This window comes from Brachycentrus maculatus, unplaced genomic scaffold (assembly GCF_059751285.1).
Source record: "Brachycentrus maculatus isolate JH-2025_06_01 unplaced genomic scaffold, ASM5975128v1 h1tg000356l, whole genome shotgun sequence".
In the NCBI taxonomy this organism is placed as follows: Eukaryota; Metazoa; Arthropoda; class Insecta; order Trichoptera; family Brachycentridae; genus Brachycentrus; species Brachycentrus maculatus.
In genome coordinates, this window is record NW_028281105.1 from 162,092 (window position 1) to 176,442 (window position 14,351).

Here is a 14,351-nt window from a genome sequence, read left to right on the forward strand (position 1 = left end):
AAGTATAAGTGATTTTTTCACTCTCATATTTATTAAATATCATCCTGACTGGTACCTGAAGTGGAGGGCTGATCACCTTTCCTTCATGTGTTAACGATCAAGATAACATCTGTGTTCATATGACGCAGTGCTCTATGCACTATCGGATGCGGATGAGGGTTTAAAAAATTACAATGTTTTGTGAAATTTTAAAAAGAATTTAAAATTAATAAATAATAATAAAATATATCAGTTATATTACAACCTTGCGTATGTTGGACAATCAAAATAAACTCGGTCCGACTAGGATATGAATATTTATATACCATTAATGTCTCCAATTCCGTCTCCATCGCTGTCTTTGAAAGATCTTGGGTAAATTTGATAGAGTTGTATGTGTTTCCACCAATCTTCATTTTCTACATCGCAAGTGCACCCCGAAAACACGACCAGCGCGATGGCCAACGCCAGCGAAGTTCGCAAAACCATTTGTCTGGTATAATTATTCAAATCTGTGTACAATGCGGCCACCAGCACTCTCCGACGGATACTAATGCGAGAATTGGAAAAATGTCTCGTTACGAAAAAATGTTTATCGAAACAATTTTTACTGTACCATCAATGTCACAAGACAATCAAATTGATAAGAAATTATTGTCGGTTTATTATTTATACAACTGTTTTGAGTCATTCCTTTCTCAATCGATTAATGATTGTGACTACATTCCACCGAAATTTTCGAAATTTCCATGTTTTTTTTTTATTTGCCTCCGGAGTGTAGTGACAAGCACATTTGGCTATCATGCTGGAGGTCCCGGGTTATATTCTCAGGGGGGGGTCAAATAAATATAAGTTTTTTTTTCACTCTTATATTTATTCAATATTAGTCCAGGGTAGACTGGTACCTAAAGCGGAGGGCTGATCACCTTTCCTTCGTGTGTTTAAAGATCAAGATGACACTGCGGTTATATGATGCAGTGCCCTATGCATCATTGGGGTGTGGATAAGGGCTTGAAAAAGTGTAGTCACAAGCTCATTTGGCTAATTCAAAATAAATATCTCTTGTCCAAAGAGACTAATCACCTTGCCACCATCCAACCTTGCGCTTCAGGAACCAGTCCAGGGTAATATTAAATAAATATTACAGTGTTAAATCACTAATATTTAGTTTCACCTCCCCCCCTGGGAATCGAACCCGGGACCTCCAGCACGGTAGTTAAACACGCTGACCATTACACCACGGAGGCGGACGAACTCTACGCACCATTAGGTGCAAATATCGGTTAATAGGAGTATTTTACTACACCGTATGTAGTAGATATTTTGAGCGTTTTGATTACGATTTTACTTCTATTCATTATGTTAAATGGTAATATATATCATTGTATCTTTTATATTGTTTTATTATTGTTATTATTATTCTTGTATTAATATTGTATTTATTATTGTTTTGGTAATATATATCATTGTATCTTTTATATTGTATTTTTCTTTGTATCTTTTGAAGTTTTATAAAAAAAGTATCTAAACAATTAATGCGATAATAATCTAATGACGAAATCGTCTTCACTAGTTATTTTCAAATAATATTATCTATTAATGACTTTTTTCATTACAGATGGAAAGGAAGTGTGCGCAAGTGTCAAAATATGGGCACGCCAAAGTGCGCAATTGTGCATCAAAAAGGGCAAGCTGTGCGAGTGTGAAAGCGACATATCGCTCACTCCTTTCAAGAACGTCATAAATCAAAAAACTTGATTTTTCAGGAGAACCTGTTTTAAAGTTTAAAAATACAATACAATGTATTTAAAATAAATATCAAGCCACTTATAAAACAATTTACTGTGCAACAGATCTTTTAGGTAAAACCTGAAGGTTTTTTCTCCATTTGAAAAATATTTTGCATATTTAAAAAAATATATTAAATTTTATTTTTTTTTCAAAATGCAAAAACCAAACTATTTGCCTTGTAGCGTTAAGTTAAAAATATGCCTCGTTTGCTAGGATATGGTACATTTTCTGGGCATTCCAAAAACATGCTCAACTTAAAATTGTTGATTTTTTTATGACGTTCTTGAAAGGAGTGAGCAATATCTATAAAAGGGTCAGTATATAAATTTTAATATCCTGATATACTAAACGAGGCCCGTCTGAATTTTCAGTTAGTATTATCATCTTTAAATGTTGTCCCAGTTAAAGCTATGGATACATAATAGTTTTAACCCTAGCTTATTATTTTTTTTATTTTTTTTATTTTGTCCCTTGCGTCTCGCTGCAGAAAACAACGTTTAACCCTTTCTTTCCGGTGAGTCCAACTTGTACACATTGCTTGTAATAACTTTGATATCTCTTTAAATGTAATAAATAATAAGTTCAGATTCAGATTTACGCATTGAATGAAAAAAAAACAATTACCGGCACATTTTAAAGATATTTTGTGAGAATTGGGAAAAAATTTAAAATACGATTAAAAATGTGCCAATGGGTGACGTAGGTACTCGTACATATATTCATGCTGAAAATGCGACGCTATTTACATCTCACTCTTACTTTACTTGATGATATCGGAACGCGAGATATTCCATCTCAGTTGGCCGTTGTGTTTCTAGTAATGAACTGAGTTGAGACATGCGTCAAGTATCTTACGGGCAGCCAACCGAGGTGGTTGTCTCTCTCGTTAATGAGCGTGAGTCGGTGATTTTTTTTTTATGTTTTCAACTATCAAACTTCAATAAACATCACTTTTAGCTTCAAATAAAATAAATGTAGGTGATCATTTACTTATTTAAACTTTATGTACGGAAAAGAAATAAGTACATTGTCGGTCTTATTGCTAAAAAGCTATATCTTTCAACCAACCAAAAACAGACTAGCGATATTGATCAAAACGTTTGATACCATGTATAGCTGTTTGCAATCAGAGGAAAGATTGTACTCAAACATTTTAAAAAACATAAATTATTAGATGATAATAAGGAGGGCAAAGGAAAAAGGGAGTGTAGGGATGGAGGTTGAGGAAAAATCTAGGGGAGGAGGTTTGATGGACAGTTAGGATTCTAATGATAAAGAGACTTTTCTTAAAAGTTATCAGATTATCTATGTTTTAATATTTAAAAAAAACACAGCACCGGAACGCGCAGTTTTTTTTAGCACAGTAAGGGAAAGGTTAACTAGATAAATACTCGTAGTTATAGAATTTTGCTTAAGGGTTGGCCTTGCGCTTTCATTCAGGTCAGAGTCAGGCATTTATACTTGAGGCATCCAGCGCAAAGAGAAGCGACCACTCGACCTGGAGCCAGCAATTTTGCCCTGGACAACGAATCGCCGCGTTCTATAGATCATCACCTATGCGCGTTTTTAACTTTTTTTTATGAATTTCAAAGCATTTGAGTTATTTTAAACGTAGAATAAAAATGAAAAAGCTTGAAAAAACCATGTAGTATGTAAAAAACAACTTTATTAAATACAACAGAAACATGCATTGCAAAAAAACATAGTTTTTGGTAAAATTGTTTTAATTTAATTTCATATTATTCACAATTGTAATATAGTACTCCCACATGTTACTTTTTTTTTTTAAACATTCATATTCTGTTTTATGTAAAAGCCAATGCTTCATAGGGATATAATGACATATATCCCGACTGTACGATATTTCTGGAAGAAAAAAAAACAATTAAATATATTCTATGCTATATTTAAAAAACATTAACACACTAGCTGTACCCGGCCACGCGTTGTTATAGCTGAGTTGGGTAAAATGAAAAATAAAATGCACACATTTTTAATATATTTAATTTGAAATGCTTATGGAGCAATGAAAATATAAAAAATCTAAATTATTAAAAAAGTTTTGTGTCAACAATGTCAAAAAGAACGCTCTCAGCCATTAGGATGTTTAGTACCAAGTGGGTTGTTACGTCCAATAGATGGTGCTGCCATTGCGGTAAAAACAGTTTTTTCAAACTGACTTTACCTGTTACAGGTGTGTTCGACACGCGTGCATTTGAATGTAATGTTGTGTAAAAATATTAAAATAATTACATTAGGGAGATTAGGAAAGTTTATACAGAAGAACATTCACATTATTTATTACATATTTGTTTATGGATTTACTAATATTTTGAAATTGTGGCTTTCCACCCCACATGTGGAACATTTTTAAATTGGCTTTTATCATTGTCAATCTAATAGTATAAGGAACTTCTCAAAGGAAATATAATAAAAAATGGATTCGCAATAATTTAAACCAGAAAACTCGCGGTAAAAATATTTAATCTCTCCGTGCATTATTTCATACTTGAATGTAGTGAAAATATGCAGTCGAAAAGCCAACAATACGAGCCTGCATGTTCAACGCATTGCACCACTAATTCTCGTATAATGTACCGCGTGTACGGTTCACAGCCCCGGAAAATTCATTGCCTTGTAACTTTGTCAGAGGATACCTGTTGATTCCTGTAAACAAGACTCAACAAAACCTTGCAAATGTGCTAGTATTAATTTAAGTGTGCTTAAAGTTACAAAAATATTGAAAAAAAATATTTATTATTTGATGGAAATTAAGGAAATTTAGATTTTTTTCTTAATTAAGGTGTGAAAATAGTGCTTAATAAAATAGGTATAAGAATCTAGAAAAACTAGAAAAGATCTCAAATGGTTACCTTTAAAAAATAAACTAATACATAATTATTTTTTTCAATGATATAATGGCAATAATATTTGAAGAATAAAGTAGTTGTAATTAATTAATAAAAAAATCATAAACATTTTTCTTTAACTAAGGATTAAGTATACCATTTAAAATAAAACAGTATCCCAAAATCATATTATATATTTGGATTGAAAATTTACGAAAAGGTGCTTGAAAGTAGAAAAAACGAAAACAGAAGATATATATATACATATGCATATATTTATATTTATATTCATATTTACCCAATTTGCCTTGGAGAATTGACGCTGGTAACACGAACGGTAAGGCTGAATTTCACTTCAGGAAACGCAGCCTGTATATTTAATCCATGGTATTCTTTATCACCGGTATTGACTATAACTACGGCACGATCTCCTCCCAGGAACCCCCTGGAAATAATTATATGAATAATAAAATATTATAAATCTGCTTTCACTATCATACTTTAAAATTTTAAGTTTCGTTTGTGTCAGTCTTCAAATTTATTTCATATCTAAACTTAATGCTTTGGGTGCTGCATAAAATGATGCAACGTTATCCTGTTTAAAAAATCATTTCCAAAGTTTTCTTTCATTTTATATCATATCCACATCTTGTACACAGGAAACTGTATCGTAGTAAAAAAGTGCTAATATGATAATTATTTACATGAGAAAAAGGTAAGTAAAGTAAGTCAGTCCTATGCTTCAGGTGCCAATCCAGTTTAATAAATATTATAGTTAAAATAACTTCAACGTAAAAACATAAATATGATAAGTCACCTAGTGAAAACAAAAATATTTTCAGGGTCCACCATTATATTTATCATCAAATCTCCGTATTTGAAAAGGTCATGTTGACGCAAAGCGGCCAAGGCAAGGTAGTTCTGGAAAAAAATGTATTTGGAAAAAATAATAATAAAATATATTAAAATTTGAGACATTATTACATGTTATTATACAGACCTGAATGATGGAAGTTTAACTTCTGAAACATGTAGTCTTTAATAAAACTCAAGTGGTTTAAAACAATTGTTTTCTTTAATCATTTTAATCATTAAAGAATAAACATTTTATTTCAAATATTTCGGAACAAAACTTTAAAATATCATTGAATTAAATTTAAGAAGCTTGAACACTTCGACTAAAAATAATAAAAGAATTTTTTTTTCCAAAGAAATATAAGAAAAATATGCAAACGATAGAACAGATCATTCTATTTTATTGGATTATGGAAGTAATAATAATTATCATTACTATTAAATCAAAAAAACGTTCATCAATTAAAATATATTTGATATAACAGCGTTGCTTTGCTTTTTAATTCATAACTATTACCAAGCATTATACTCGGGCTTTTTCGTAATGTCTACATGTACCTACTTTATAACGTAAAATTCTCTGTTTGTATTATAAATCATTGAAGATAATGAATAAATAACAAAATAAAGCTATTTTTCACCGTGTAATGACTCCTTGAAGCTTGGCTTTGTAGCATTAAATTTAATTCCTTGTAGTTATCTGCTACTGGTAACCATGTTTTACCCTGTGTATTTGAGAATCCTAAATTTAAAAAAAAAATCATGTTTATTCTTCAAGAATAGTTTTAATGATAGAATAATAGATATAACATTCAGTTATTTCATCAATTTTCTCATCATAATATGAACATTTACAACTTATTTTTTTAATAAGCCCTTAATTTGCGTATTGCGTAACAATTGAAATTTTTTTTAATGATCAATTAATTATTTTTAATATATTGGTATTTACTTTTTTTAAATGTTAGTTATGTAAGTACGTCAGGCATGGGAAATGTAAACTAACAGAACTAACGTTTTTTTAAAGAAAAACAGTAAAGATTTCTATGTTCGAATGTATGATTTCTTCATAAGGATACGTAGTAACTGGAAAAAATTATCAAATATCAATTATTGAAAACAAAAAGTATTGTAATAGTTTAAGGGGATCAATGGTGGTTTTTAACGTGATTTTTGAGAACTTTTTTGAGAAAACAATTTTATTCAAATTGTTACAATATTAATTTGTATGTGTTTTTTTTAATAAAATATAATTTAGAAAACTCAAAAAATCTGTGTTTGATTTAAAAATTTATATATAAATTAAAATGAAGTTCTACAAATTAAACGCCTAATCAATAAAGAAAATTCACATACGGTGTTTGAAAATGATGCGGAATATATCGAAACACGTTTCACAGTAGATTTTAAGGAAAAGTGGTATTCACTTAACTTAGTAAAAGTAAAATTAAAAATTTCATTCGAAGTTAAAATAAAAGACAGCTTAAGTAATCATACTGCTATCATACTGCAAAATAACAAAAATCCTGTCGATAAAAAAACTGTTTATTTTTATATTGCTTTGAATGTATATTTTTCTAATGGAAATGAAAAAGTCTACTTTTGTATGTGTTTTGGATTTAACTATACTGTAATTTCTTTTCTGCTATATTTTCCACACTGTAAATATTACCAGCATGCTCCGAGTCGTCCCACTGGAATGGAGTCCTGGCAGGATCTCTGGAAGTAGAGTTAAATAACTCAATTCCTGCATTACATCCCGCAGGATCTACTGTGTCTTCCCAGCTCAGAAAGAAGTTTTTCATGGCTATCTCTTCTCCCTGAAAAATTGTGCTGTTACTATTTTTTCAACTTCGATACATAAATCATAATCGTGGCTTACACTAAAGCATCTATATTCTCATGAACGTGTATTATCCTAAAATTATGTCATCTAAAAAATTGTTCGATTTGTAGATAGTATATTTACAATGAATTCCATTTTACTCACTTTTTATATAAAATAAGAAATGGAAAAATAATCAAATCCATACATTCAGTTTATTCTATTCTAATTATAAAAAATATCTCTTTTTTTTTTTAAATATCTCTTTCAGATAAACACCACGTCTAACAGCTATACAGTAACACACTCTATACATATGTTTTGACAAGAAGTTAGCGTTTTTTTATCTATGATATTAGATTGGAATATTATTGATTTTCTGTTAAACTCAAGTCTAACCTAGTGAATGCGACTGTCAATCTCGCCTTTCAACCGGTCATCCTAAGGTATACAAACTCCTTCACACTTTTTAGGGGTACACCAGAAATGGACTCTCTCGCTCGCTGTTCGATCCGGCCTACGACCATTACTTTTGTGTTATTTTAATGCCGAATTAGCTCACGAGGATCTCCTCTATGGTTGTTAAGGCTTCTTAGAGTTCCTCTTCGCTATCAGCAATCAAAGCAACGTTGTCAGCAAATATTATAATGTCCATCTTTTGTCCCTGGACTCTCACACCTTTTCTGTGACTCATTCTCTCTCTAAGTTTAAGCATTGCGCACTATATGTATGCATTAAAGATCATTTAAATTTGAAATACTTACATTATACGTAACTGCAATTCCTGGGAGAAGCATTGACAACATGAGCATTCCATCAGCTCTTTCATCTCCAAAACGGGAAGCAGCTCTTGGCTGATCATGGTTACCAATCTGTCAAATAAAAAAAACTTAAAAGATGTCATAACAATGACAATCATTTTGAATATTGTCAATTTAAATTATGTACCAACTCACCACCCAATTCGCGAGGTGACCTTCTGGAACGTTATCACAATAGCGAAATATATTACTAACGATATCGCCTGCGTTTGTTGAACTATCCATATAGGTCAGCATGAAGTTGAAAGGAAAATGAGCACCTTCATGAGTCCCATTTCCATAGTACTGCATTACCAAATCCATTTCACTCGAGGCTTCCATCAACAAAATTCTAAAATAATATTAAAGGCATGAAATCACACTGATAAATCAACGGACTTCCTAATTTATTTCAACAACAGGGAAAATATCTAAAGGAATATGGAAATATTTACAGGGCTTCTGACCTATCTATGGGTTAAATTTTAATTGAATTGCAATATTTCAGTGTAAGTTTACGAAATACCAAACACTGAATGTACATACATATATGGTAACTGCAGTTCTCAAACATTCTTTGTTTTTGTTTGACGATTCAATAAAGGTGAATATGAATATCTGGGTAGTAAATAACAAGGTTTACGACGTATCATCGGCTGGTTTAAATTATCACTTTATTATTATTAACCCATGATTGACAACCACACAACTAAAATTTCGTGACTTCATATTTTTTACATATTTTTACATTAAAATGAGTTTTTGACAATATCTACGATTGAGTTGAATAAAAGAAATATTTATCAGAAACCCTTAAATTATTGTTTTGTCTAAAAACTGAGAAATCAATTAAATAGGAATGATTAAGCATATTTTTGTATTTACTTAAATATTATTTTTTGACATCTCATCAAAGATGAAGAAGAATATGGAAGTCTGGGCATTTACGGGGCTTACGACCGTCATAGGCTGGTTTAAGTGATCACTTTACACACGTGTAACATTCACCAATTCTACCCATTATTGACAACCACACTACTCAAATTCTTGGAAGTTCTATATATATGAACCAATTTAGAAACTTTGTTCTTGAATCACTAGAACTTCACTAGAGACATCTATTGGTGAGATGTAAAGAAGCTTTTTTATTAAGCAGAAACTCTTATATTACTCTTTATAAACTCTTTACACGTGTGTAAAGTGATCACTTAAACCAGCCTATGACGGTCGTAAGCCCCGTAAATGCCCAGACTTCCATATTCTTCTTCATCTTTGATGAGATGTCAAAAAATAATATGAGAGTGACTCCTGTAATTGGAGATAGTCCAGATTTTGTGAACAAGTATTTGGACACACTCAAAATGTTGTACTTAAATATTTATTTTAATATTCAATCATCAAATTAATAAATGAAATGCATATATGCTAAAGTTATATATAAAATAAATAAATCTTAAAAAAATCTTGCAAATGTTAATGAAAATACTTGAGAACTGTTTTTTTAACGTTTTTATTAAGATTAATATTTTTTAATATCTGTAGGAATATTTATATAATAGATCACCTTGCTTCCGATCCAGTATCATTTGTGACTTCATCAAGAGTAGCTCTCCATTGGTAAACAATCTCGTATGTTAAATTTCTCTCTCTCGTGTGAATATGCTCTAAGTAATCGTAGCTTTCTATAAAAATGAAGCTTATTTTGAAACATTTTAGTCATTTTTATTACATTTTGAATCCATTGGTGGCTTCAGAATTTTTTTTTTTGTAAAATAATAAATGTTAAGATAAATAATAAAATTAAATGTTAGCATTCATCGAAAAATAAATGTTTTGAATAATAAAAAAGGACCTTTACGTAAAAATATTATGAAAACACATTTCATATTTACATTTGTTGACCAGTAAATCTGGTCATAGGTTAAAAAAAGTTATAAAATTGTTGTTTAAAACCAGGAACATAGAAGGTATTAACATATTTTGCAAACTATGTCAATACCTTCATCATCAGTAAGTCCGGATAGGGGTTCATCAGGAAATTCTCCATTTTCATCAACATCAGCTTCCACCAAGTGAGGAATAGCATCAACACGAAACCCTGATATTCCTTTATCCAACCAAAATTTAAGGACATTCTAAAATATAAAATAAAGAAATAAAATTAAAGAGTTTCTTATCAAAACAAACATTGCTAAGATACATTGAGGCTCTTATCATAAGTACACTTACATTCATTTCTCTCACAACATTAGGATCCCTGTAGTTTAGATCAGGTTGTTCCTTGAGGAACTGGTGAAGGTACCACTGTCCCCTGACTGGGTGATAAGTCCACGCCGGACCACGGAATACAGATATCTATAATAAATTGTAAAAGTTGTATCATGTCTCATAAGTTTTCAATAATTCTTGCATAAATTGACAAATTCACATTGAAAAATGTACTTGAACTTTATGGGCGAGCTTTTGAGTAGATATGTAGATATACTCGTACACATATAAATCGTTGTAGTTGAGATTAGTAATTGAGCGCACGGCGCAGATTAACTTAGTCTCTAGCTTAAAAGTGAAATATATTATTTTACGATAGATTTCCAAATTTCACAGAGAGCAACCTTTATGGAAACCGAACATGGAATACAGATATTTAAGAAGAAGAAAAACTCACAGATGTTAAACTTTCCGACCTATGGAGCAAATTACTCAAAATAGTTTGAATTCGTTTTCAACGTCAACTTGTAATAAATTATTTGTTGATAAATAAAAGATGTTATTTTGCGTTCTCTCTTTGTAATTTTGGTTCGAGTTTGTGAGTGTTTATATGTATGTCATTATTTATAGAGCGTATTAAATTTCCAAGCTTATCGTATTATGTATAATTTTATATTATATTAATCCTGAATTTCATATTAAGCTAAAATAAAATATTATTACCCAATTGCTCGGTGGGCTTGCCCCGCCATCCCTTCCGTCATGCCACACATAGAAATTCTCAAATCCTGGTTCCCGTAGGACAGATTTCTGGAACCATTCGCATTCATCAGAAGTATGATTCGGGACGAAGTCGAGCAGAATTCGAATATCTACACAAATATTTAATTTTAGATTTTACCAATTTATTTGTTTATTTTATCATTTACATAATCACAAATAAAAAGTTACAAAAATGCGCCCTTAATTTATAAAATATGCCCCTAAAATTATGATGATTTTTTTTTCAAATACGACATTGCTGAATAATGCAATTTATTTCAAATCTACTACCTACTTCCAATATCCACATTTAAAAAGCACTATTATATTTCAATTTTTTAGTGACATTATAGAAAATGGAAGCAGGTTGTACAATTTTATTGTATAATAATCGAAGATCTTTTGACCTAAATAGGTATATGTTAGATTTTGTTTGAAGTGTTTATGTATATTGGATCTTGTAGTTCTTACGTTACCATAAAGTGATTTAATTGGAATTTGTGTTTTTTGTCCCTTCATGTATATCAAAAGTGTAAAATTTAGTTTTGAACTTCATTTTTTGATTTAATTCCTTACTTCTTTCCTTCGCTTCAGCAATTAAATTTTCTAAATCTTCAATGGTTCCATACTCTGGTGATATATCGTAATAGTCGGATATATCATAGCCGAAATCCTTCATAGGAGATGGGAAGACAGGTGACAGCCATGTTGCATTAATTCCGATATTTTCAAGATGATCTAGCTTGAAACGGATGCCTTAAAAACAAAAAATAAAACTTTTATAAAAATGTAACTTTGTTTTAAAATCACTTTAAATATTTTATTTTAACTTAATTTTAGTGTTTGCCGGTTTCGAAGCTAACCGCTTCTTTATTAAGACTGATTATAGTCTTTATCAAGTATTAATCAGTCTTGATAAAGAAGCGGTTAGTTTCGAAACTGGTAGACATTATAATTAAGTTATAATAAAATATTTGTAGTGATTTTAAAACAAAGTAACATTTTAATTTTAAAATGGAAAATCACAAAGTAAGTGCTTCAAATATAAATTATAAAAATGAAACTCATTACTTTTAAAGAAAAATGTTGTTAGATTACTTGTTCTCTAATAAATTTTTATAAACACCCCATACGGTGAAGATTTTTTTTTCAAATATATATTTAGAAAGAAGTTCCTTCAATTTTTTCGTTTAAAAGTGTTGCGCCAATAAAACACAGTGCGATAGAGAAAAACCAAAATGGCAGCGCTACTTCAGTTATGAGAAGGTTTTAAAAAACTTGAGTGTAGTTTCTTTGTTTTTACAGAGCTACACAAGTATTTTCAGTTTAATATTATGGGGCGTTTTTTTTATTAATTTTAACTTTTAACATGTTACTTGAGACTAAAATAAGAACTTCTATATGAATGCGTGACTTAATTTCCAAACATGTGATTTATAAAAAAATATTTTTTCTTACGATGAAAAACTGTTTTCGTGAGTTTTTTGACAGGAGTGAAGTATCCGTTTGGTGTTTATTTTGATATGATAATTTACCAAAAAGTGGTGCATATTTTTTTTTAATTGTTTTAACTTTTTCATTATTATTTGTGAAATAGTTTTTTCTTGTAAGAGTTTTTTTAAGTATCGTAATTAATGTCATATTTTTTTTTTATATTGAGACACGAATGACGTAATGAAAACTTAGAACGTCCCGTGAGAGTTAGAATCGGGCTGCAAACAGCCAATTCCAATTTGTCTTTGCAAACAATTTTAGCCTCTTCCACATTCATCATACGTACCCGCCGATTCCAACTCCTGACCTGACCACTCTTACGTGTTTGAAATACTTGATCATGCCAAAATTTTCTTGGCCTTCTTTTGTTTCTATTACCAACTACATTCGCCTTGTACATTTGTTTTATTATTCTTTCTTATTCGTCTAAAATAACGCATTTCCACTGTATTCAGTCTACTTTACATATATCGAAGTCATACAGGAGAAAGTGACCAAGTGCATATTTTACAAAAACGTGATCATTGACTATTTGATATCTTACTAGCTTAATATTGCCCTGAAAAACATCCCAAAGGATTTTAAAGTTGGAAGTATAATATATTGACTTATAAAAAATGACTAACTGCATTAGTGTTTATTTTCTTGACGAACAAAAGTGACTTACATAGCCCTCCTGAACATTTTACGTTTTGTTAGTTGGTCACTTTCTCCCGTACGACTACGATATATTCTAATATAAGTAATTCAGTCAATACTGAAATTCCTCTTGGATAAAAAAAAATAATCTGATTGAAAAACATGGTGATGCCGATTCTACAATTACGATTCTACAAAAGGAAAAATAATCTAGTTACTTTACTTGCCATTGATATCACCAATACCATCACCATCACTGTCTTTGAAGGACCTTGGATATATCTGATAAAGGATTATATGTTCCCACCATTCTTCTCCATAGCACCCTGCAACCACTGCCAGTAAAAATACTAGAGACAGAATACTCCCTCGCATTTTCACAGTAATTGATTAACTTTCAAACAATCCTCGGACTTAGCAAATTGATTGAAAACACCTCCAATCAAACACAAATATTTGGACTTCTGCCTGAATGACAATCTTTTTTTTTAAGTTTATTTATTTATTTAACTGATTACGACTCTGATAAAAATATTACAAAATTATTTTAAAATTTAACAATTGATAAAAATAATGCTGTAATTACCGAATCAATTAATTGAACAAGATATAACGTGTTGCATGTATAGTATCATTTATTTAAAGAAATGTATATATTTAGTTTATTTTTATCGTTTTTTTAATCTCTTATTGTAATTTCATTTATTACTAACCTACATGAAGTGTACGAAGATTTTAATTGTACGAAGTAACCTGCATGAAGTGTACGAAGATTTTAACTGTCTTACCTGTACGAATATTTTAATTGTTATTGATATAGCTTTTAATAAAATATTAAGATGCTCATAATGAAAATCATTCCTTTATAACGCATGTGAATACTTTTAAGCAAGACAAGCGATATTAAAAATAGATTTATATTATCCACTGACACTTCGTGATGGAATTGCATTTTTAATTTATTATTAGATTAAAACCAATATTTTTAGCTTTTCCACTTTTTTATTTCACCAGCGACCGGGTTTCGTCATTACCAACATCATCAGACTGGTGATGTCGGTAATGACGAAACCCGGTCGCTGGTCAAATAAAAAAGTGAAAAAGCTAAAAATATTGGTTTTAATCTAATAATACGATATTAAAAAGTAA

The 14,351-nt window shown here is 30.3% G+C and overlaps 1 protein-coding gene across 1 annotated transcript in view; it reads right to left on the minus strand.

The window, feature by feature from the left end:
- Nucleotides 1-13,577, minus strand: part of LOC148303697 (uncharacterized) — a 34,021-nt gene extending 20,444 nt beyond the window's left edge. The window contains exons 1-12 of the mRNA XM_088269537.1: nt 13,430-13,577; nt 11,646-11,825; nt 11,031-11,179; nt 10,329-10,454; nt 10,099-10,234; nt 9,664-9,781; nt 8,256-8,451; nt 8,064-8,171; nt 7,147-7,294; nt 6,096-6,216; nt 4,918-5,064; nt 306-529 (exon numbers count right to left, since the gene is read on the minus strand). Coding sequence (XP_088125663.1) covers nt 306-529; nt 4,918-5,064; nt 6,096-6,216; nt 7,147-7,294; nt 8,064-8,171; nt 8,256-8,451; nt 9,664-9,781; nt 10,099-10,234; nt 10,329-10,454; nt 11,031-11,179; nt 11,646-11,825; nt 13,430-13,577 — 1,801 coding nt within the window. The remainder of the gene's footprint in view (nt 1-305; nt 530-4,917; nt 5,065-6,095; nt 6,217-7,146; nt 7,295-8,063; nt 8,172-8,255; nt 8,452-9,663; nt 9,782-10,098; nt 10,235-10,328; nt 10,455-11,030; nt 11,180-11,645; nt 11,826-13,429) is intronic.
- Nucleotides 13,578-14,351: the final 774 nt, after the last annotated feature.